The 24,046-nt window shown below is 59.7% G+C and overlaps 2 protein-coding genes across 6 annotated transcripts; one reads left to right on the top strand and one right to left on the bottom strand.

Annotated features, from left to right (window-relative positions):
* Nucleotides 1–997: 997 nt before the first annotated feature.
* On the bottom strand, nt 998–11,875 carry RELA (RELA proto-oncogene, NF-kB subunit). 3 transcript variants are annotated; one of them, XM_090055007.1, is made up of 11 exons: nt 11,692–11,875; nt 7,310–7,348; nt 6,276–6,427; nt 5,740–5,888; nt 5,311–5,402; nt 4,240–4,374; nt 3,869–3,973; nt 3,500–3,712; nt 3,290–3,370; nt 2,715–2,816; nt 1,000–2,389 (listed from the first exon to the last, which is right to left on the bottom strand). In XM_090055007.1, the coding sequence occupies exons 1-11, from the start codon at nt 11,696–11,698 to the stop codon at nt 1,812–1,814; spliced, it is 1,653 nt and encodes a 550-aa protein (XP_089911133.1). In that variant the 5' UTR covers nt 11,699–11,875; the 3' UTR covers nt 1,000–1,811. The 3 variants fall into 3 exon arrangements, with proteins under 3 accessions (XP_089911132.1, XP_089911133.1, XP_089911131.1); XM_090055005.1 differs by lacking the exon at nt 11,692–11,875 and adding an exon at nt 8,066–9,157; XM_090055006.1 differs by lacking the exons at nt 2,715–2,816; nt 11,692–11,875 and adding an exon at nt 8,066–10,096 and having other exon boundaries at nt 998–2,389.
* A 448-nt stretch (nt 11,876–12,323) lies between these two features.
* Nucleotides 12,324–23,920, top strand: KAT5 (lysine acetyltransferase 5). 3 transcript variants are annotated; one of them, XM_090055065.1, is made up of 14 exons: nt 12,324–12,465; nt 12,543–12,609; nt 17,909–17,977; nt 18,268–18,404; nt 18,662–18,814; nt 19,730–19,810; nt 19,989–20,063; nt 20,477–20,725; nt 21,560–21,649; nt 21,770–21,910; nt 22,256–22,349; nt 22,434–22,593; nt 23,195–23,276; nt 23,551–23,920. In XM_090055065.1, exons 1-14 carry the CDS (start codon nt 12,454–12,456, stop codon nt 23,683–23,685), a joined length of 1,545 nt encoding a protein of 514 aa, XP_089911191.1. In that variant the 5' UTR covers nt 12,324–12,453; the 3' UTR covers nt 23,686–23,920. The 3 variants fall into 3 exon arrangements, with proteins under 3 accessions (XP_089911191.1, XP_089911190.1, XP_089911193.1); XM_090055064.1 differs by having other exon boundaries at nt 18,635–18,814; XM_090055067.1 differs by lacking the exon at nt 18,662–18,814.
* The last annotated feature ends 126 nt before the right edge of the window (nt 23,921–24,046 follow it).

Below are 24,046 nucleotides of genomic sequence, written 5' to 3'. Positions count from 1 at the left end.
CCAACCAAGGCTTTTGCACACCTTCTCTGGACTACTAGAGGGGACATCCCAGACTAGGGCCCAAGGGATTTAGGCACCTACATGTCTCCAAGCCTGTGGGAGCAGGGTTCCTGCCTCTGCTGGGTCATGGCAGCCTGAGGAGGAAGGGATCTCAGTCTCCCCTCCACCTCCTTCCAGACCCAGGTGTCCAGGCTCACCCTAACCCAGCACCCACTCCCCTCCCAGACCTGGGAGAGAACCCAGGCATCCTACCTCTACCCCCTCACCCCTGTCCCAGCTCAGCCACAGGCCCTTGAAATCCCCCTGCCCCAGACTGATCCCGCTAAGTGGAGGCCCGCCCCCCCCCCCCGGATCCTGCCTGGTCTGGATGCAGCAGGGAGACACCAGGCCAGGATCTGTATTTGACTTGGGTTTATTAGCGGCATAAAAATAAGCTTTAAATCTGCCTCCCACCACCCCTGGTACAGTGGGTCAGGCTAGAATACAGGCCAGGCAGCTTGGCACCCTTGGGGTTAACTCCCCCCTCTCCCCCCCACCCCTACAAGTCAGCCATACACAAGTAATAGAAGTCAAAATGGGGGGGAGCTAAAGCTACCCCCCCAACAAGGCACAAAGCAGGTTAAAATGCAAAGGGGAGGAGGAGTATTATGGCCCCAGAAACTGCACCCCCCGCCCCAGACAAGGGAGACCAGTTGCCCTGCCATGTAGAGTGTGGGGTACATGGGCAGGAAGGGGTTAATGCTTGTCTCCTAAGGCAGGTGCCCCCCCATAACCAAAGCAGGCCTCCGATTGGCTGCTCTATGGCCTGCCTTCCAGGGAAGGGCAGCCAATTGCAGCACAATCTGCTCCCCCCCACCTTCCAATGGGCTGGTCCATGTGGGCTCCCCCCATGTGGGAGAGTCCACTGCCTCATTAAGGGTGGAGACCACCTGGTTCCCCCCCCCCAAGAATGAGCCCACCCACTCACCCCCTCTTGCAAGATAATGACCAATGGGCCTGCCCGCTCCCTCCCCCCACCAATGAGCCAGTCCATGCTCCAAAGCTAGCAGAGCATCCTGCCCTGCAGGGAGCAAGTGGGCTGACAATTGCTTTCCCCCCCCCCAGAGAATAGGCCAGCCCACTCTCCTCCCCAGGGAGAGCAATGGGCCAATCCACTCTCCCACCAAGAAAACAATGGTTCAGTCTTGGTCTCTCTCTCAGCAACTACTTCAGTCCACTCTGACCCCCTCCCCCACGTGCAACTAGTAGTCCAGTCCACTTCAGTTCTCCTGCCCCTACAAACAATAGTGCAGTCCACTTACCCCTTTCCAGCCCCCCCCCAGACACTGGCAGGGTGGGGTAGTTCATGACCCAGATGTTGGAATTGTGTGTGCACGGGGTAGGTCATACCCCCAGTGTGGGGGGTGTGAGAGTCCAAGGGGGGGTAATTTCAAAGTTCCAGCCCCCAGCAGGGGCAACTGAGCTCTCATCCCCCTCTTCTTACCCCATCTGGGGTGGGGGGCAATTCCAGAGTCCTGCCACCCCACCCAAAGGAACTGTACTCTCACCCCTCCATTCTTACCCCCTTCTGCAGTAGAGGGGGCAATTCCAGAGTCCAGGCCCCAGCAGGGGCAACGGAAGCCTTAAGCCCCATCCTTCAGCTCCCTCTGGGGTGGGGCAGGCAATTCAGCCCCCAGCTCCGCACGTGGTGGGGAGTGGGAGCAACTTCAGAGTCCAGGGAAGAGGCAATTCAGCCCCTGAGCCCTCTCTGTTGCCCCCATGTGCGGGTGGGGGGCTACAGAGTCCCTCTGCCCCCCGTCCCGGCCCGGGGCCTAGGACGACCCCAGCTGGCTGAGCAGCGCTGACAACTCCAGGTCGCCCACGGAGGGCAGCATCTCATCGCCCAGCGCCCCGTTGACAAAGCCGCTGGTGCCTGGGTCCTCGCCGTCCGGTGCCCCCCGCTGGCTGTTCACCAGGCGCGTGATGGACTCGGGGTAGGAGAGCAGCATGGGGGGCCCAGGCTCTGTGGCGCCCCCCCCTGGCTGCCCATGCAGCAGCTGCCGAAACTCAGCCGTGTTGATGGCCTCCAGGCTGGTGTAGGTCACGTCGTCCACCAGCGCGTCCAGGTCCAGCCCCCCCGGCCCGTCCGCGCTGCCCTCGAACTGCAGCTGCAGCAGCGCGTCGGCCAGGTGGGTCTCAGCCTCGCTGGGGGGCCGCGGCGACAGCCCCAGGCTGGAGAACTCCTCCAGGTTCACCGTGCTGAAGGTGTTGACAGGGGGCGGGGCCATGGCAGCGGCGGGCGGGGCCTGCAGTGGGCCCCGGGGCACTGCAGCAGCGTAGGGGAAGGCACTGGGGGGCTTCAGTGGGGGCTGGGGCAGCGGGGCCGGGGCTCCGCCCATACCTGGGAGAACTGGAGGGAGGGAGGGGGAAAGTGGGAGGGTCAGAGCCGGGGCACAGCCCCCCCCACCCAGCCCAGGATCAGGCCCCCACCCTTGTGTCCCCCCAACCCCCCCAGCCAGTTCCACAGATCAGGGCCAACCTCTGAACCAGCCATGCCAGGATCAGGGCCCCCTACCACAGCCCCTGAGCTTCAGGGAACACCCTCCCGAGGACTGGGCTCTCCTGCCCCACTCCACACCTCAGCCAGTGCCCCCAGATCAAGACCCCCCTGCCCCTGCCCCCTACTTTGCCAAGGACTGGGCAGAATCAAGCGCCCCCAGGTGCCCCCCCCTTACCACTCAGGCCAGACTGTGCAGAGCTGGGCTTGGGGGCCCCTATGGCCGGGCGTGCGGGGATGGCTATGCGCCGGGTAGGCCGTGGTTCCTGGCTCACTGCAGCTGGGGGCGGGGGGTCACTAATTACCCCCAGCCCCTCCCCCTGATCCTTGCCAGTCCAGACACCCTTAGCCCCACAGCCCACTCCTCCAATGACCCCTCTCCCTAAGCCCCTCCCCTTCAGACCTCCAGCCCTAGCATTCAACTACTCAACCTCCTTAAGCCCCACCCCCCGGCTAGGTACCCCCCCCACCTAAGCCCAACCCCAGCCAAGTGCCATGCCCTGCCCCCAGGGACAAAACCCCTTTCCTCAGCCCCGCCCCCTCAGCCAGGAGTCCCTCCCCTTTTCCTAATCCCAGCCCCCAGGGACTCTGGGACTTTCCTAAGCCCCACCCCGGCAAGGAGTCCCTCCCCTTTCCCCAAGCCCTGCCCCCAATCAGGGGCTGCTCTGCTCCCCCCCCCCACAGTCCCACCCCCAGGGAGAAGCTCCCACCCTCCTTCCTGAAGCCCCTCCCCTTTCCCCAGGCCCTGCCCACCTGCGAAGGGTGTCTTCTGCACAAAACTCTTGAAGGTGTCGCGAGTTCGCTTCCGCTTCTCTTCGATGCAGTGGAAGTCGCCTGGGGTGGGAGGGCATTTAGGGGGCCACCCCAGAGCAGACACCCCAGGCCAGGACCAGGCCCGGATTAGGGGCCCCCCGGTGCAGCCAGTTCTGGGCTCTCCCCGTAATGCCCCTTGCCCCACGGTACCTTCCTCGGGCAGGTAGCGGAACTCCATGGGCTCGCTGACCTCGCGGTCGGACGGGCGCCGCAGCTGCATGAGCACTGTGACGGGCTCGCGCAGCGCCTGGTCGGCGTAGGGCGGCGTCTTGAACACTATGGCGACCTGGCGGTGGACGTCGGCCTGCGAGAAGGAGCCGCGCGCCTCCCACGCGTCCAGGAAGAACCGCACCTCGATGTCCTCTGGAGGGGGAACGCCCAGGCTCATAGAGCCCCTGCTTCACCCCCACTCCCCTCTCCGCCCCAGGCCTCTCCCCCCCTCCAGAGAACCCAGGTGCCTGCTCAGCCCCCACTCCCCTCCCCGCGCCGGGGGGAGTCCTGGCATCTGGGGCGACTCACCCTTCTGCACCTTGTCGCAGAGCAGGAAGATCTCCTCACCCCCCCGGCAGCTCCCCGAGTTACGATTCACCCGGCAGATCTTCAGCTCCGCCGTGTTGGGGGCCCCTGGGGGCGGGGCACAGGTCAGGACCCCCCAGCTCTAGCCCCACCCCCGGTCCAGCAGCCCTGCCCTCTGTCCCAATAGCCCCAGCCCAGGAAAGCCTACCCTCCCCCCCTGCCCCAACCCCTATCCTATTTAGCCCCACCCCTAACCTAGCCACGCCCACTCCTGCCCCACCCCCTGGGTCTCATACTACCCCTTCCAACTCTAGTTCCTCCCCACCAGCTCAAGCCCCACCCCCAGGTCTCCTAGCCCCGCCCCCCAGGCTCACGGTTGTCGTAGATAGGCTGGGAGACAATGAGGGGCAGAAGCATGAGGTGTCCGGTGCCGGCCGGATCCTGCACCCACACCTGGAAGCAGAGTCGCACGGCGTTCAGGTCGTACTCGCCCTTCTCCTCCAGTGACACTGTGGGGGAAAGGACACGTGGGTGAGGCCCTGCCCTCTGTGGATAGGCCCCGCCTCCCACACTTAGGCCCCACCCCGCATGGACGGACTCCTCAGCATGGATCCTGGTTCTTCCACTTGTGTGCACGGGCGGGGGCGGGCGGGGGCTCCCAGGACCCGGCAGAAAGGGCAGGTTGGGCAAGCTCTGTGCCACTGCTGCAGGGAGCCCCGCACTGCCAGGGCAAGGTGCCCCCGTGCCCCCCCGGCAGCAATGGGATGGCGCAGAGGGCACCCAGCAGCACTGAGCTTCCCCGCCCCGCTCTGCCCTGCCGTGCCCCGGGGGAGGGCAGCAGGCCAGGGTGCCTGAACACATAGCTGCCCCCATGCCCCCTGGCAGTGGGGGCCGGCCCCACCCCCCACAATAAAACCCTGTGTCCCACTGACACCTGCACGTGCAGGGGACTTTCATTTTAATCACAGATTTTGGTGGGGTGTTAATCAGAGAATTTGCCATTTTTAAATAGAAAAAACCAGGATCCCTGCTCAGCGCGGCGGAGGGGCAAGGACACATGGATGAGGCCCCGCCCCCTCCACACAAGCCCCGTCCACATTGTGGGGGCACAGACACACGGATGAGACAGCCCCCCAGGCACATCAACAGGCCACCAGGGACAGATCCCACCCCCGGGGAGCCCCCCCCAGCTCTGCAGTAAAAGGAGCGGGGCCTGGGCTGTCTCTCTTCCCCAATTAAAGGGGCAGTGCCCAGGCTCAAAGCTTCCTTCCAGTTAAAGGCATAGGTAGTACCTCTGTTCTAACCCGGCAGTGCCCAGGCTCTCACCCTTCCCGCCACAAATTAAAGGGGCAGTGCCCAGGCTCAAATCTTGGCTCCCACAGATTAAAAGGCCAGGACACAGGCTCTGAGGCACCCCCATGCACGCCCAGTGCTCCCCCACTCACCATTGAAGGGGTTGTTGTTGGTGCGGATGCGCTGGGCCACAGCCTCTTCCAGCTCCCGTTTCTTCACACACTGGATGCCCAGGTTCTGGAAGCTGGAGGGCAGGGAGGGGGTTAATGTATGGCCATCACCGCCCCCCCCCCCCCGCAGGGGGCCCTTGGGCAGAGCCAGATGCTGGGTTTCCACCTCCACATTTTCCCAGCAGACCCAAGACCCCCACCTGCCTCAGTTTCCCCAAAGCCTCACCAAAAATCAGCAGCCATAAAAGAACCCGGGAGACTGAGCTGGCAACCCCCATTTGCTCTAGCACCATTACTGGACTTCCTTCCCAGAGAACCAGGCATCCGGGCTCCCACTTGCCCCCTGGTCTGAGCCCCCAGCCCCCACTCCCCTCCCAGAGCTGGGCAGAGAACCTGGGCGCCCAGGCAGACCTGTGGATGTTGCGCTCAGGCGCCAGCTCAGCCTCATAGTAGCCATCCTTGCAGTCCTTGCCCACCAGCTCGTGGGGATGAGGCCGGTACGGGGGGTCCTTGGTCACCAGTGAGATGCGGATCTTCCCGGGGCCCGTGTAGTTATTGATCTGCAGGGGAGGGGCAGCCATTAGCAGGAGAGAACCCAGGGGTCCGGGCACTCAGTCCCACTCCCATCAGCTAAGGTTGGGGTAAGGGGTGTGGATGGGGGGGCTTCACCCAGGTCTGGCCATCAGCAGGTTCCAGAGTCAACAGCCCAAGGGGGCCGAGCTCCTGTCTGGCACGGATGAAGGGCTCCCTAGTGTCTGTGGTGTGGGGGCACGGCTAAGGCCTGGGGCGGGGCCCACCTCGATGGGGGGTGGGCCTCGGTGATGCTGCAGGGAGTGGGGCTCAGGTTTGGGGGTGGAGCCAGGCCCTGCCCGATAGAGGCGGGCCTCAATGCTGTGGCTACATTCCTGGGGGCGGGCCTACGGTGCAGGGGTGGGGGCAGGGCCTACCTTGATGGTGGGGTGGGTCTTGGTGGCGTCGGTGCTGCGCTCCCCGGGGATGCTGCCGGCCGAACGCCCCTCGCACTTGTAGCGGAAGCGCATCCCGCGCTGCTTGGGCTGCTCGATGATTTCTACGAAGGGCGTCGAGCTCGGCACTGGCTCTGCGGGACACACCCGGGCTGTCAAGGGGGGCCTGGCCTCACCCCCAGTCCAGGGACCCCAGCCCCCGCAGCCAGGCCCCAGCCCCAATACTGCTGCCTGTTCCACTTGGCCACTGGCACGTCCCACCCCAGAGATGACCGCATTGCAGCCTCATGCCTCCTGGGCCCACCCCAGAAGCAGCCATGTCCTTTTCTACTCAGCCGCTAACACCCTCCGCCCCAGAGGTGGCCGCACCCCAGTGCCGGGCTTCGTACCCCCAGCCTGTGCCCCACCCCAGAGCTGGCTGCATTTGTTCTCCTCAGCTGCCAACACAGCCCACCCCAGAGCCAGCTGCAGCACAGACTAACCAGGATGATGGCTCCTGCCTTGGGAATTCCAGGTTGCAGGGGCTGGCCCAGGGGTGATAGGAGCAGCCCCTGGCACCCCCAGCATGAGACCTAGGGCACCCAGAGGAAGGAGATTGCCCAGCTCAAGCGCCCCGGGACCAGGATAATTCCAGCAGCCTCTAAGCCAGACCCTGGGCTTCAAGTCACCTGGGGAAGCCCTGGGAGAGCCACAGCCCTGGAGACATGGCAGCCATGTCTGTGGGGCATCAGGGCTGGAGATCCAGGTCTCTGCTGTGGCTGGCTCTCGGGGATCCCCCGGCCCCTGCTGAGTAGAACACATGCAGCCAGCTCTGGGGTGGGGATACAGGGCTCTGGGTTGCAGGGTACTGGTGGCCGAGTAGAACAGATGGAGATGGCTCCAGGTGGGGGACGTCCAAGTCCATTCCCCTCGTGTGGCTCCACAGCCATGGGGGGGCGCGGGGGTGGCTGGGAGCCCAGACGTCTGGGTTCTCTCCTGCTCTTTGCCCTCGGACTGCTCTCTGGCAGCGGACTTACCCATGTGCCAGTCCTGCTGGAGGAGAAGAGGCAGCAGATCTGGAAGGAGACAAGAGGCAAGAGGAGGTTAGTGACTTGGAGGTTGTGGGGGGGTCCTAGCCCCCCTGGCCCTGGTTGTGGTCCCTGCCCCATCTGTGTCCATGTAGAGAACCCACTCCCCTCCGTGTGCAGCCCCACGGGGGTGAGATGTGGGCCACTCGGCTGCTGACACGCCCCACCCCAGAACCAGCCGCATTTCAACCCCGTATCTCCTAGGTCGCCCCCCAGGGGAGCCGCATCTATGTTCTACTCAGCCACTGACATGCCCCACCCCAGAGGCGGCTGCATCCCAGCCAGGGACCCTCTCTCCCCAGCCCCTGGTGCCCTTGCCTGGCGCTGGATGCGGCTGGCTCTGGGGTGAGCCACTCAGCCCACTGGGCTCTTTAGTGAGTAGCAGGGGAGGGCAGCTGGCTCGGACACCTGGGTTCCCTTGCCAGGCTGTAGGCACCTCTGCCAGGAGGTGGGGGGGACGGGGCCTGAGTGGTGGAGCTGGGGCCTCCCCAAGGAGTCCAAAATCCCCTTCCAGGCAGGGAAAATCCCGCTCCCTTCCCTGCAGCTCCTTCCTGTAACTCACATGGGACAGCACCCGCACGGCAGGGCTGGGGGCTGCGGGTCAGGAGTGTGGGGCACCACGAGGATTGTGGGGGAGGCAGGGGCCGCGGGGTCAGGACCGGGGGGGCGCGGGGGGCTGCGGGGTCGGGAGTGAGGGGCACTGACCAGGCGGGGGGCTGCAGGTCGGAAGTGAGGGGCACCGGCAGGGCTGGAGGGGGCAGGGACAGCTCATTAAGCCCCCGCCCCCGCAGGATCCAGCCAGGATGGGGGGGCCGAGGCTGGGATTCTTTCCCCCTGACGTCATTGTTTTCGGCTTGAATTGGGCAGCTCAGCCCGGGGGGGTGGGGACGGACAGACACAGAGGGCCCACACTGAGCCAGGAGCTCGACAAGCCCCGGGGCTCATACAGGCAGACACACGTGTCCCCGCCTCACACAACATGCAGCAGGTGCCCCCTGCCCCGCCTGCACACGCACGTGTCCCTGCACAAGGTCTGTGGCCCTATGCCCACATGGTGAGTGTCCCCGCAAATGCAGGTTGCTGTGGCAAACACACGCATCCACACCCGCACACATGATGCGTGTCCCATCGTGGACACACACACAGCCCTGGATAGCATGCAGCCTGCACACTAGGGGTGTCCCTGAGCACACACGTGTGTCTGGATCTCATGCAGGGCCACATCTCCCTATATGGAGTACGGACGCCGGTACATACAATGGGTGCTCTTGCACACATGTCCCTGTATAATGTAGGTACACACACAATGGCTGCCCATGCACGTGTTTCTCTGTATTACACACACACACACACGTCTCTGCATTTAATTGGTTTACTATAACTATGCCTTGATTGTTATTTTACTTCAGTTGTTTAATGGAGTCACTGATCAATGTCACTAATTACTAACACATCACTAATTAATTAGTGGCTACTTCATGTACTCTTAATTCAATTCTTTCATGTCTTTAATGGGTCCCTACACTGCATGTACACACACACACACACACAGAACCCAGGTATCCGGGTCACCCTCCTACTCTCTGAGAAACCTGGTGTCTGGGACACACCCACACACGCCCTGCACCCTGTGTATAGGCAGACACATATCCCCATATTGTGTGTACATGTGCAGAAATCCGTGTCCCTGTATTACACAGACACACAGAACCCAGGCACCCCACACACACCCTGCTGACACACGTGAGTAGACAGACAGCTGCCATGTTAGTCTCAACTCAGCCCCAAGCTGCGGCAGAGGCGCACATTTAGAGACTCACCACGGTGTGTACACCCCCCCACCCCAAAGAGATACTTCGCCATCTTTAGAGCCATCTACATCTATGTTTATATCTCTCTCTATTTACTCTTCTCCCCTTCGGGACCTCCATATACCTGCGCCTCTCGTTATCCACCTTCACGTCCACCTGCACAGTTTTCTATCTCTATTTCTCTTTACACCTGTGCTCACCTTCATCTACCTACGTGCGCATCCATCCTTACATCTGCCAAAACCTGTATCTATACCTACCTCTATATAGCTACCTTTATAGATGTCAATACCTGTATCTAAATATACTGACCTGTTTTTATGTCTATACTTGTATCTGTCCACATCTACCTATACCTAGCTCTATTTTTGTTCATATCCATACCAATATCTATCTAGCTGTATATCCATCTATACCTATACCTGCCTACCTGTAGCTATCTTGATATAGCTAGCTTTGTATCTGTCTATACCTGGATCTTTCTCTAAATAGCTATCTCTATATAGCTATCTTTCTATGTCTCTATCTATGTATCTATACCCATTCCTACTTATCTAGATCAACAGATGTATAGATCGATATATCCCTATCACTACTTATCTATCTTTATATCCATCTATACCTGTATCTATCTATTTTTATCTCTTCTTAGATGTAGGTATAAACAAATATAAAGACAGCTATCTAGCTACACCTACTTTTATTTCTCTCTCTTTATATCCATCCATATTTAGGTATCTTTACATTGGTCCATACCTGTATCTCTCTAGCTACACCTTTATTTATCTATCTTTCTACCTGTCTATACCCGCTTCTCTCTCCAATACCTAGATTTAGGTCTAGGTCTCGGTCTCTACTTCTCCCTCTCCCAGTGGGTCTGTCAGGGGCCAACTCCCTGCCATCTGACTTCAGACTCACATGGCGAACCATGTCTCTAACCAGCTGGGCCCTGGGTCTGCAACCAGCTCCTGGAGATCTACAGGCGTGCATCCTCCCCCCCCCCCCGGCCAGCCTGGTCCAGTGCCAGATCCCCTCATAGCCAGAAGGGTCCTCCTTGTCTTCTGCCTCTGTTTCCCCTGCTGCAGCTTAAGGCAGCTGCTGCCAGAGCCCATCCCGTGCTCTCTTGGGGGTTTGAAGCCTGGGGTCTAATCCCCTCCTTTGTCTGCTCTTCCCCAGACTCAGTCCCCCCAGATCTCTCCCCCTCTGCCCTGCATTGCTCTGCGCTGGCCTCTCTCTAAGCTACTCCCCTCCTTCTTGAAGTGCGAGGCACAAAACTGGACCTAGGACTCTGGGTTCATTGCATCACATGTGTGTGCACACGCTAACACGCAACATTATGCACATTATCTATTATATCATATGTACACACGTGTGCCCCTACATTGTACATACCCACACATGTCCCTGTATTAGATCTACCCATGTGCAAATGTGTGTGTGTATGTACGCATGATATAGGAACGTGTATGGGTACATATGATATAAGGACCCATATGGGAGTGTTTGTGCACAATATAGGAACACTGGTCCTTATATCACAGGCATACACGCATATCACTATATTGTACATGCCCACGTGTGTCCCTATATCACATGTAACCATACACACGCGGGATCCTATACTATGCGTACACACATGTATACATGTCCCTATATCGTATGCACACGTGTCTTTATATTGTACATACCTGCATGCACACATATGCACCTGCACACACGTTCCTATATCATATGTACACCTGCCCCATAGCATACATATGTCCATATCTCATGTGGACACATACACGTGTGTCCCTATAACGTGCACACACAGGAGTGTACCTGCACTGAATGCACACACACTATGTCAGAGGCATGCACACTTCTGAACACACACAAAGCCTGGAAGCAGCGCGTGACCTCAGCCTGGGAGCAAGGCTATGACTGCCCCGGGCCAACTCGACCCCAGGGTCTCCCCTGGACTGGGAGCCGGACGCCTGGGCTGTCTCCAGCTCTGGGTGGGGAGCGGGCTTGGGTGCCCCGACGCCTGGGCTGCGCACATCCCCTCCCCGTGACACGCACGCAGCCCCTCTACAGCCACCAGCACGCGACCGTCTGGCAGCACAGAACACGTCTCCAGACCGGAAGAGACGGCCGGGCAGAACCAAGCCCGCTCCCCGGCCTCCAGCTCGAGGCTCCCAGCCCCTGCTCTCACCCCCGGCCCCGCCCCGCCCCAGCCGCGGAGGGAGCCCAGGCACGGGCCGCTCTCAGCCCCGGCCCCCCCGAGCTGCTGGGCGCCCAGGCCGGCTCGGGCCGTCCTGGCAGACAATTCCTCTCCCCCCCACCCCGGCCCCAGCTCCAGCCCCCTCCGGGCTCCCAAGGGTCCTGGCCGCAGCCGCATCACCCCAGACTCAGCCGCAACCGGCAAGCCCGGCCCCAGGGCGGGGGCTGCTGGTACAGGGGGCCACCCCGGGAGCTCCTGGGAACCCGTCGCCGCCCAGCCCCGGACTCGCCCCATCCCGAGCCCCCGGGCGCACTCACCGTCCATCGGGGCCGCGGGCGGGTCCTGGCGGGGTGTCACGGGGGCCCCGCCGCCCTACGGGGGGCAGGGACCAAGGAGGGGGGCCCCCAGGCTGGGGGCGGCGCCTAAGCCGAGGCGGCGGGCCGGAGTATATGGGGGTTCCGAACCCCAAGTGGGGGTTGGAAGGGGCGGGGCTTCGGTGGGGGCGGGGCTCAAGGAGAGGTGGGTCCTGGCCCCCCGGGGGGCGGGGCGGGGCCGGGAGGGGTGGGGGAGGGGGTTACTCCCGCCGCGGGATCGGGGCCCGGGTCCGGCTGCGTCGACGCCGCACGCGGAAATGCCCCGCCCCACGTGACCGGGCGCTGCTGGGAAAGCCCCGCCCCCTCCGAGGCCGCGCCCCCAGGCATGCAAATCTAACTGAGTGACGTCGCAGGGACCAACCCCCGTTTCCTTCTACGCCCCCTTCCATGCAGACGAGGGCGGTGTTGGCGCGTTCCATCCCCTTCCCTCCACGCCCCCTTTTATGCAAATGACCACAGAGTCGCAGTATTCCATCGTGCCTCCCTCGACGCCCCTTTATGCAAATGATCTCTGCGTCATCGCGTTCCATCCCCCTCCGTTCCCCCCAGCCGACAAAATATAGCCTCCGCGGCGCGACCGGAAGTGACCCTGCCCCGTCCCGGAAGTAGCCTGCGGGAAACCCGGAAGTGGTGCCCGGCCGCTCCCGGAAGTGGAGGCGGGCAGCTCCCGCCGCGTTCCCCCTCCCCCACAGTGAGAGGCCCAAGATGGCGGAGGTGGTGAGTGGGGGCCGGGGGTGCAGGGCGGGATCCCGGGGGTGGGGCAGGACCTCGCTAACGGCCCGTCCCGCCTGCAGGGGGAGGTGTCCGAGGGCTGCCGCCTGCCAGTGTTGCGCCGCAACCAGGACAACGAAGATGAGTGGCGTGAGTGACGGGGCGGGGCCTGGGGGGACGGGGCGGGGCTAGGGGCACCCCGGTGTAAGGCCCGGGGGAGGGGCGGGGCTTAGAGAGGAGGAGGCGGAGCTATGAGCACCTGTCCCAGGAGAGGCGGGGCCTAGAGAGGAGGGGCGGAGCCAAGGGACACGGATGGGTGGGCCCCAGGGGTTGTTGGGGCAGTGACCATAGCAACAGCACCTTCCCATGCAAACTGGGGCTCCCACGGCGTCCCCCCCACCCCCACACTGCCGCGGGGCTGGGGGCCATGGGGCCCAGCGCTGGCAGGGACCCGGGTCCCTCATCCCCACCCCTGCTGTCCTGAACTTGGCACTGGCCTGACCCGCGTGCAGGAGCCGGGAGCGGGGCCGGGGGCTGGCAGGGCCTGTGCAGACCCCATCAGGGCGCGGGGGGACTGGAGGTTGTGTTTCATCCCCCAGCACCTCATACTGGGCCCAGCTGCAGCAGAGAGGTAGCAAGATAGCAGTGCAGATCCCACACCCGAGCATCTTCCCTCTGGGGATGGAGCCACGGAGCTCTGACTCCTCCACTGGTGGTTCTCAACCTTTTTTGTACCAGGACCCATTTGGAATCATCAGTGGCCAGTCCCGACGTGCTGCCCCTCAGGCCCCAGCCCCCCCCCCCCCCCCCGCCCCTTGTATGAGGTGGGGGAAGTGTGGGGTAAGGGGGGGTCCAAGCAGTCCCTGGCAGGCTGGAAATCTGCCAGCCTGCAAGGGAAAAGCCCCAGTTTCCCCTGTTTTTCCATTTTTAAAGTTTGTTCACGAACAACCCTTCATCTATTGTTGTGACCTACTCTTGTGTTGTGACCCATGGGTTGAGGAACGCTGGCCTGCCGAGCACGGCTCAGCACTGGGTTCCAGGCCGCTCGTCCCCCCCCCGAGCTGGAATGAGAACCCAGGAGTCCTCAGCGCTCGTATCAGGTCCAGGGCTGAGTAGCCCTTAAACATCTGATGAAGTGAACTTGGATTAAAAAAAAATTGTGATTATACACCCACACATCACATTATCACCATCTTTGTCGTCATCATCATCCTTATTATATATGTATATGTTGTGTGTGTGTATACACACACACGTATCATATATGTCTTGTATATGTGTACACGTGTATGCATGTATTTATATTATATATAAATAGATATACACACACCTATATTGTATATACTATGCATGTGCAAGTATATATTTATATGGTATATATACACACGCACACACACAGATTTAATATATGTAGAGTTACAAATAATCTACATATGTATTTCATATTATATACATATATAACCACACCCATCATATAGATATGCACATATATTCTATATATTGTGTGTGTGTATTTAGTTAATCCATAAAGGCGCATATATCTACCCAGCTCTAACCCGCTGAAAACCCCCACTCCACTCCCAGGTGTCCTACCCCCTAATCCCCCATTCACCCTGCATCTTTGTCTAGAACTGGAGTTGAATGCAGGTTGCCAAGCTCCCAGCTGCTCCATCACACCAGCCTCTACTTCTGTTCCAGAGCTGGGTTAGAACCCTGGCGTGTTAGCTCCCAGGCCCCCCTGCTTTAGGCTACTGAATGCCACGCCACTCTCAGCTGGGATGAAACCCAGAGTCCTGGCTCCAAGTACCTTCATTTATAATAAACTCAACTGCACACACATTACTTAGTATATGATTGTAGGGAAGTCAGGCTGGAAGGGACCTCACCAGTCATCTGGTTCAGCCCCTGGCTCCGGTTGCTTTAGTCGGGAACAATTATGTTCCAGCCAAGTGCATCCAACTTTCTCTTGGAGATCTTCAGAGATGGAGACTCCCCCACCTCTCTGGGCAGCCTGGTCCAATGCTCAACTCCTCTTAGAATCAGAAGGTTCTTCCTCCTCCCCTACCTCAGTTTCCACCGCTGCAGCTTGAGGAAGTTGCTGTTAGTCCCCTCCCTTGTGACCACAGAGAAAGAGCCATCTTCATCCTCTTTCTCATCATCCTTTGGTGATTTGAAGCATGTGATCAGATCCTCCCTCAGTCTTTTCTTCTGCAGCCTTGATCCCCTGAGTATTTCCAGCCTTTCCTCATCAGTCCTGCTTCCCAGGCTGCTCCTCATCTGTGTTGCTCTGTGCTGGGCTCCTTTCAATCCGTCTACCTCCTTGAAGTGCGGAGCCCAAAACTGGATGTAGGACTTCAGGTGATGCCACCCCAGAACTGAATAGAGTGGAAGAATCACTGGATGTGCAAGTGACCCTCTTGTTAATACAACCCAGGAGGCTAATGGCTTTGGCTGCAGCAAAAGCTCACTGCTGACTCCTGCACAGCTTATGATGCATTCAGCTTTGTTGTCCAACTTTAGTCAGTGCAATATGTTGGAAGAACAGAACAATGGCTCCAGAGGATCGCTGACTTGGCCTACAGAACTGGGATAAGCCCAAGTTTCTCTGGGAGGAAGGTTGTTTCCCAGTGACAGCTAAACGGAGCGTTTTTCCTGTTGCCATGATAGTCCAGGGAACGCACAGAAGCAAGAGGGGTTGGAGGATGCTTCTGACCCGACCATTTGTGTGCCCCACAGCTGTTTCTGACCCATCTCCTGACTCTCAATTCAGTCCAGGAAAAAACGTAATCACCAGAAGAGAGAAAGCACCTCTTTCTCCCTGGTCCCATCTTGAGCTCTTAGGAGAGCAGAGAAGAAATCCGGCTGGGCCAGACGCCCAGAAGATTGCATCCAGCCCAGCCCCCTGCCCTAGGCAGCACCACCGCTGGCTGAACCATCCTGGTTTGTCTAACACCATGATTCTCACCCGAGCAGTGGCAGGGTGCTGCAAAACCCTTTTGAGGAAGCTGCACAGTATTAGTGTTACGAATTACGCTCTTAAAGTCACGTGCAGTTCGCTCTAGGCTGGGGTAATGATCACGCAGAGCAAGTATTCAAAGTCAAATACAGAATCTTTATTTGCTCGAGCGAGGTGCCTCTACAGAGAGGGACCCCGCCTACTAGTTATCATACTTTTTTATACTTAGCAAGGCGATAGCGTTAGTTCGTGATTAGCTTGTGCTTGTAAAAATACTCAATCATCTATTAACTAAATCACTATTTTATCTAATTAAGTGGCACTGTGAGCGTGAACACCGAACTTTAACTCTCGTGAATTATATGCCTCATATATTTTGTCTCAAGATGTTTCTTTATTTTACAAACACAATCCATGCCCGACTTTCAAGGTTTCCCTGTTGATGAGACTCCCAGGTTGACTGGCTTTAGCTGGCTTCATATTTTATTAGTAACCGTCACACAGTATCAGTACCCCTTTTCCCTCCCAGCTGTCTCGTAAGTGCTGTGTCCGCTTTTATGAAATGGAGGCGAAAGGACAAAGAATGGCCTCACTTTTAGAATTATAAAGCCTTGCTTTTAGCCCTACAAGATTCATATACAACATTAGTTACTTCTCTGTGCCCAACAGCTGACACGATTCACCAGAGAAACACAGAGATCTCTAAGAGGAGCCCAGAGCATCCAGTCCCTCCTGCTCTGCCAAGTTCTTTGCAGCACAACATTTGCACTGATATTTTTCCATAAGAGATGAGCAAAAGCAAAGACTCAGCCTTGCCTGAGGAGGAGGGTGTGGCAGGGAGCCAGGGGTCTGAACCACCCCTTCAAAAGTTCAAGACCAGATCCTCACACGACGTTCCCAGCATGGAGCCAGTGATCCTCAAGCACCAGCTTTGCTGGGCCGGATGCTGTGCGCAGACACCCGGTGCTCGACTGCCAGAATGAGTGCTCTACTCCTGGCACAGTAACGGCTTGAGATCTCATAGTGGCCAGAGGAAACGCTACGAGGACATGTTGAAGGCAAACCTCCAGACAGTGGGCACCAGCACTAAGAGCTGGGAGGAGCTGGCTGCTGACAGTCTCCAGTGGCATCACAACCTCCACCGGGGAGCAGCCTCTTTCAAGGGACGTTTTCTTGCCTTCGAAGCAGAGGAGAGAGAATAGAGGAAGGAAAAGGCAGGGAATGCCAGCCTGCAGCCTGCTCTCCCCTGCAACCTCTGTGGACAGATCTGTGGTTCAAGGACTGGACTCTTTAAGTCACCTCAAGACCCATCCATGAACCGTGGTAGAGCTAATCCTTGAATCGAGGGATGGCCACCAATGAAGGCTTGAATTTGCCCCAGGCAAAGCCTTAGAATCCTAAAAAACAAGGGCTGGAAGGGAGCTCAGGAGGTCACATCTAGTCCAACCTCTGCTCAAAGCAGGGCCGCCCCCCAAGAGCTTTGCCAATGGTCCTGCCTCTAGAGAACCAGGAAGGCACGGGTTGAATTACTGCTTGGATCCATCCAGAGCGGACACAGTTGGGTCCCTCAGTGCAGGGTCCCTGCTGGCCACGGAGCAGCCGCTGGCTCACATTCCTCACAGCCTTCCCCCAAGACAAAGCCAGGAAGTTTGGAACAACTGTTCCAAGCATGTTGATGGAGCCTCCATGGAGCAGCTTCCAGCTTCCCCCTGCCAGGGAGACGCTCATGGCTTTTGGGCCTGAGCAGCAAGAAGGATGCACTGGAGACACTGAAAAGCTCTGAGCACCCCAGCCGAAGATGGGGGGAGCTCTGGGGGGTCCAGCGCCAGCTGGAGGAAGCTGTGCTAGGAGAAGGGGCCTCCATCTCCTCCAGGATCCCCTGGCTTCGTTTGTTGCTTGCTACAATCCCTTTTGATCAAGTTGATCCCATCCACGCCGAGTCCCTTCCTCAGGGCAGTGACCTGGGACCATAGTAGCAGTGAAACACCCTGAAAACCGTCCAGTCTATGCTGCCAGAGGATGCAGGAGACTGGGCAAGACATAGGGCCTGGCCCAGTCCATGGCAGCTCTCCTGACCCAGGCCAGGGCCGTCGTAAAGGTGTATGGCCCAGACGAAGTCACGCTGGCTATGCCTCAGACTGGGGCGACTTACCCAGTGCTGCTGAGGTGTCAACCAGGCCTCCCCAGCTGCCTCTCAGCTCCCTGGAAGGGCAGTTGGGGGTTCTCCAGCTCCCAAACTGACCCCAGTCACAGCCAGTAACTGGAGCATCGCTGGATCCAGCCGAGTAGTGATCCCACGTGACAGTGACTCACAGAGATTAGGGGAACAGGGTGGGTGCCTCCACTCTGGGAGGGGAGTGTGAGCTGGGGGGTTAGAGCAGGAGGGTGTGGGGAGCCCAGACACCTGGGTTTGCTCCCCACTGTGGACCTGTGGGATGAAGGGCAGTGGCGTGTCTCTACCCCTCCTGAAGGATTCTTCCCTTCCTCCCACAGCCCTGGCTGAGATCCTCAGCGTGAAGGACATCAGTGGGCGGAAACTTTTCTACGTGCACTACATCGACTGTGAGTCCAGGGGTGGGGGTGTGGGGGCAGGGGACGGAGACTGGGGCAAGAGCAGCCAAGGCTGGGGACGGCGTGAGGGGCTGGGGCAGGGCTTGTCCGTCGGCGGCACTGGCACCAGCTGGGGAAGGGCAGGGGCCCCAATCTGGGAGCACTGATGGGCAGGGGTGGAGATGAGGTGGTGGGGGGTCCCTGGGGGTGATCCTGGGGATGTTGGCTGCCACCGGAGCTACCCCCTTCCCATCACAGGCAGCTCCTAACCCCAGCTCCTTCCCCCCCCCAACTCCCCCCAGTCAACAAGCGTCTGGACGAATGGGTGACCCACGACCGCCTGGACCTCAAGAAGATCCAGTTCCCCAAGAAGGAGGCCAAGACTCCTACCAAGAATGGGCTCCCTGGCTCCCGGCCCAGCTCCCCAGAGCGTGATGTGGTAAGAGCACCCCACGGGACCTGGCCAGCGGTGTGGGAGGGGACAGATCCACTGCGGGAGGTGTCTCCTCCACGCCTCCGCTGCTGTCTGCAGGGTGTCAGCATTTAGAGCCGCCGTTGTCATAGGACCAGCCCCACCCCACAAGCCTTAGCTGGGATAAGAGTCCCCTATGTCACCTCCCCCCCCCCGAGTGTTGGTAACCGCCCCCCACCATCTTCCTCCCCACCCAGAGGAAGAGCCTGGATCTGTCTCTACAGCCGGCCTCGGCCCCGGCCAGCGGCAAATCGCTGCCCATCCCGGTGCAGATAACCCTCCGCTTTAACGTGCCCCGGGAGCGGGAGGCCGTCCCAGAGGAGGCCAGCCAGCCGCTCGCATCCAGCTCCTGCGGCCAGCCGGCCCACCGCAACACGGTAACCTCTCCCCGCCCCCGCGGCATGATCCGGGCACCCCCCTGCACGGCTGGGCTGGGGCCCACGGCCACCAGGCTGTAGAGAAAGCCAGGGAGTTCCCTGGGTGCGGGCACATCCCCCTGCCCCCTCTCCACCCCTTCCCAGTTCAGGGCTGTCCTGCAGTGGCACCAGGGGGCACCATGCTGGGGTAGCTGGATTAGAAGGGGTTGCCAAGGCGGTGTGCTGCTGGGGGTGGACTCTCCCTGCACTATGGGGTTCATGAAACACTGGAGGTGCCTGGAAGGATCCCTGGTATCTCCCCGCAGGGGCTCTGAGTGAACCCAGGCATCCCAGCCACCTCCTGCAGCTTTAAGCGTTTTTCTCCTTGTTCTGAGCAGTTACCCTGCTCCTCCCCAGAGTTGGCCGCATCGTAGCAAGAGGCCCTGTATCCCCAGCCTGACTCCCCCAGTAGAGCCAGGCTGCCTCTGTTCTACTCATCTGGTGACAGAGCCCACCCCAGAGCCAGCCTCATTCAGCCCCATATCCCCAGTCTCCCATGCCCCACCTCAAATCCAGCTGCATCCCAGTGAGGGGCCCTGTATCCTGAGCCCTGATGCCCCCCAGAGGGCTGGCTGCTCTGTTCTACTCAGCTATCGATACATCCCGTCCCAGGGCCAGTTGCACTGCAGCCCTATATCCCCATCCCCAACGCCCCCCAGAGCTGGCTGACTCATCCCACCCCAGAGCCAGCCACATCCCAGGAAGGGGCCCTGTATTTCCAGCCCCAGTACACGTGCCCCCCTACCCCGAAATCAGCTGCAAGAAACCAAGGGATCACTGCACTCTGAGGGTGTCTGACATGGGAGTTGGGGGAGTGGCAGGGGGCACAGTGACCTTTCAGCCCCCCACTGACCAATCCCCTTGGCTCTCTTTCAGAAGCGGAAGGTGGAGGTGGTCTCCCCAGCGACCCCTGTCCCTGTGACCACAGAGACCACACAAGCCTCCGTGTTCCCCCAAGTAAGAACAGCTGGGATTGGTCCATGAAGGGGAGCGGGGAGGGGACTAGATGATCTTGGTGTGCTGCTGAAGGGAGGCCATGGCCTCAAGTGTGGAGCCCTGCCCGACTCGGACAGGAGCCTGATCAGAGCTGTGTAATGGATGCAGCAGCAGCATGCCCCCCCCCAATCTCTTCCAGAATGGCTCAGCCAGGAGAGCTGTGGCTGCCCAGCCCGGCCGGAAGCGGAAGTCCAACTGCCTAGGCACGGACGAGGTAGGTGCCCCAGACACCTGGGTTCTCTCCCTGTTCTAGGTGAGAAGTGTGGGCCAGGGGCTAGAGCAGGGAGGGCTGGAAGCCCGGATGCCTGGGTTCCCTCTACCTGTGGGAGAGGACTTGGGTCTGGAGGGTTAGAGCAGGGGGGGCTGGGAGCCTGGATGCCTGGTTCTCTCCAGCTGGGGGAGGGGAGCAGGGGGTGGAAGGGTAGAGCAGGGTTGCAGCAGGGAGCCCAGGTGCCTGGGTTCACCCGCTGTCCCAGCCCCCCACTCCGCCTCACTGCAGGGGAAGTTCCTTTCCCTTCTATGCCTCAGCTTCCCCATTCAAAAAAGCAGCATCGTGCCCTCCCTACCCCATGTCAGTGGGAGTTTGGGGTCTGCCCTGACTCCCCGCTCTCCCCTCCACAACTCCAGGACTCCCAGGACAGCTCGGATGGGATCCCCTCAGCCCCACGCATGACGGGCAGCCTGGTGTCGGACCGGAGCCACGACGACATCATCACCCGCATGAAGAACATTGAGTGCATCGAGCTGGGCCGGCACCGCCTCAAGCCCTGGTACTTCTCGCCCTACCCCCAGGAGCTGACAGCTCTGCCTGTGCTCTACCTCTGCGAGTTCTGCCTCAAGTACGGCAAGAGCCTCAAGTGCCTTCAGAGGCACCTGGTACGTATGTGCCCTAGCCCGGAGCCAACCGCAGCCGTTATACCCAAACTGTGCCCACTCCAGAGCCAACTGCAGCCTGCTATACCCAGCCCAGCACCCCCCAGAGCTAGCTGCATCTGTTATACCCAGTCCAGTGTCCTCCAGAGCTGGCTGCAGTCTGTTATACTCAGCCCTTGGCGTCCCCTGGAGCCAAATGCATCTGTTATACCCAGCCCAATGTTCTCCTCAGAGCAAGCTGCATCCATTATACCTAGCCCAGTTCCACCCCCCAGAGCCAGCCGCAGTCTGTTACACCCAGCCCCAGACCCCCTCAAAGCAGGTCTTATACTCAGCCTCCAGAACCAGTCACAGCCTGTTATACTCAGGCCCCAGCACCCGCTAGAGCCAGCTGCATCTGTTATACTCAGTCACATTGCACCCAGAGCCAGCTCCATTTGTTTCACCCAGCACCCCCAGAGCTGGCTGAAGCCTGTTATACTGGGCACAGACACTCCACAGCGCCAGCCACAGCCTGTTACACACAGCCCCCAATGCTGAGCCCCAAGAACCAGCTGCATCTATTATACACATCCTCAACATCCTGCCCCAGAGCCAGCCCCAGCTTAGCCTGATACCCAGCCCCAGAGCCAGCCTCATCTTTGTCCTACTCAGCCATGACCCAGCCCCAGAGCCAGCCGCATGTTATACATAGCTAACATGCCCCTCCCCAGAGCTAGCTGCAGCTGTGTCATACTTAGCCCCCAATACTGCGCCCCAGAGCCAGCTGCATCTTAGCACTGGCCAAGGGCATCCCACCCCAGAACCAGCCGCATCTCATTTCTTCCCCCTTCACAGACCAAGTGTGACCTGCGGCACCCACCTGGCAACGAGATCTACCGCAAGGGAACCATCTCCTTCTTTGAGATAGATGGGCGGAAGAACAAGGTAAGGGGCAAATCGGGGCTGGCAGCCTGGATGCATGGGTTCTTTCCAGCTCTGGGAGGGGAGTGGGAGTGTTGGGAGCCCAGGTCTTGCCCCCCAACTCCCTGTGTGCCCCTTTCCCAGAGCTACTCCCAGAACCTGTGCCTGCTGGCAAAGTGCTTCCTGGACCACAAGACCCTCTACTACGACACCGACCCCTTCCTCTTCTACGTCATGACCGAGTACGACTGCAAGGGCTTCCACATTGTCGGCTACTTCTCCAAGGTCAGCCCTACGTGGCATCCCACCCCAGAGCTGGCCGTATCCCAGCGAGGGGCCTCGTGTTTCCAGCCCCGACACCCCCCTCAGAGCTGGCTGCATCTGTTCTACTCAGCTGCTGACACATCCCCCCAGAGGCAGCTGCATAGTAGCCTTGTATCCCCAGTTTCCCTAATGCCCCACCCCAGAGACAGCCTCACCTGTTATACTCAGCTGCTCACCTGCCCCACTCCAGAGCCAGCCGCCTCATATATCCTCGTATCCCCAACCCTGACACCCCCCAGAGCCAGGTGCCTCCTAGGAGGCCATGCATCCCCCAACCCCCTCTGACAGCACTGCCCCACCCCACAGGAAAAGGAGTCTACAGAGGACTACAACGTGGCCTGCATCCTCACGCTGCCCCCCTACCAGCGCCGTGGCTATGGAAAGCTTCTCATCGAGTTCAGTAAGTCGCCCTGCCCCACCCCCGCCCCTCCCACTCTGCCCATCCCCCTCTCACCCCATTTCCACCCTCCTTCTCTTCCAACAGGTTATGAGCTGTCCAAGGTGGAAGGGAAAACGGGCACCCCTGAAAAGCCACTGTCAGACTTGGGGCTTCTCTCCTACCGCAGCTACTGGTCCCAGACCATCCTGGAGATCCTCATGAACCTGAAGTCCGAAAACGGGGAGAGGCCCCAGATCACCATCAAGTGAGTGCTCCTTCCCTGACTGGTGGACTCAGGCCATGCCCCCACCCACAAGCAGGGCATGACAGGGCTTTTTATCAGTAGGGGCAAGTTAACGTGTATGATGCACTCCATCAGCAGTAGGCACCACTGTTAACACCTGCCACATTGTGCCCTCAGTAGGGATCAGAGATTGTCATGTTTCATCTGGTTACCACCGTCCACACTGGGTCATTAGGAGGGGTCAGAGTCAGCAGCACAGCACCTTCAGCTTCTCTGTAGGGGTTGGAGTTCACGGCCCATTGCATCAGCTTGTCACTAGGGGTCAGTGTTAAAGGCCCAGCACCCTCAGCTCAGTGGTAGGAGTCAGAGTTAATGGCCCATCGCATCAGCTCATCAGGGGTCAGAGTTAACACCCACTGTGTCAGTTTATTGGTAGGAGTCAGAGCTGCTACTCCACCCTAGCCAGCACTAGGGGCTGGAGTTAACGCTACCTGGGGACCAGCCCACATTGCACCTGTGACCTGAAATGGGTTTCTGGCCTCAGGGCAGGCTGGGAAGATGCCTGTAGCCTGCTAGCACCCTCAGGGAGTACCCCCCTCACGCCTCCCTTCCCCCTCTGCAGTGAGATCAGCGAGATCACCAGCATCAAGAAGGAGGACGTCATCTCCACCCTGCAGTACCTGAACCTCATCAACTACTACAAGGTCCCCAAGGGGTGGGGCTTACCAGGGGTGGGGCCTGCCCGGGGTTGTGGAGAGCAGGGAGGGCAACAGGGGATTTGATACTAGGCGCCATACTGGTGTCTTCTGCCACTGCTGGGTAAGGCGCTGGGACGCCTGGGCAGGGAGTGGGGCCGGGTGGGAGGCTGGACGCCTGGGTCCTGCCCAGGGGCTGGTGCATCAGAGCAGGTGTACGGGGTGGGGGGGTGCAGTTTGGGAGCCGGATGCCTGGGTTTCAGCCTTACCTTCTGCCTTAAAGGGCCAGTACATCCTGACGCTTTCGGAGGACATCGTGGACGGGCACGAGCGCGCCATGCTCAAGCGCATCCTGCGCATCGACTCCAAGTGCTTGCACTTCACTCCCAAGGACTGGAGCAAGCGGGGCAAGTGGTAAGGCCCCGCCCCCTGGCAGGGGGAGGGGCTAGGAGACCCCCCCACCTCCACCAGGGGCACAGCTCCCCCCATCACCCGTTGTATATAGGACTCTGGCCTGGCCCTCCAGCAGGCCTGCCAACGCACAAGCCCCCTGACATGGGGACCCCAGTGTCCAGGTGGCGCCCTGTGATGTTCCCCCCACCCCTTTAAATGTTTTGATAAAGATCCTGGATTAAAGTCGGACAGAACCGGAAGCTGTGTACAAGGAGGGGGGGCATGTAACAGCAAGCCCCTGCAGCAGTCTGAGTCCCTCCCCCCACAGAAGTGCAGGATTGTGGGAAGGGAACCAGCACGGTGCTGCCCTGTTGGGAGAAGGGCCC

This window comes from Crocodylus siamensis, chromosome 6 (genome assembly GCF_052110815.1).
Source record: "Crocodylus siamensis isolate JL-2025a chromosome 6, ASM5211081v1, whole genome shotgun sequence".
NCBI lineage: Eukaryota > Metazoa > Chordata > Crocodylia > Crocodylidae > Crocodylus > Crocodylus siamensis.
The sequence above is the reverse complement of the archived record's forward strand: the minus strand, read 5'-3'. Positions and strand labels throughout refer to the sequence as shown.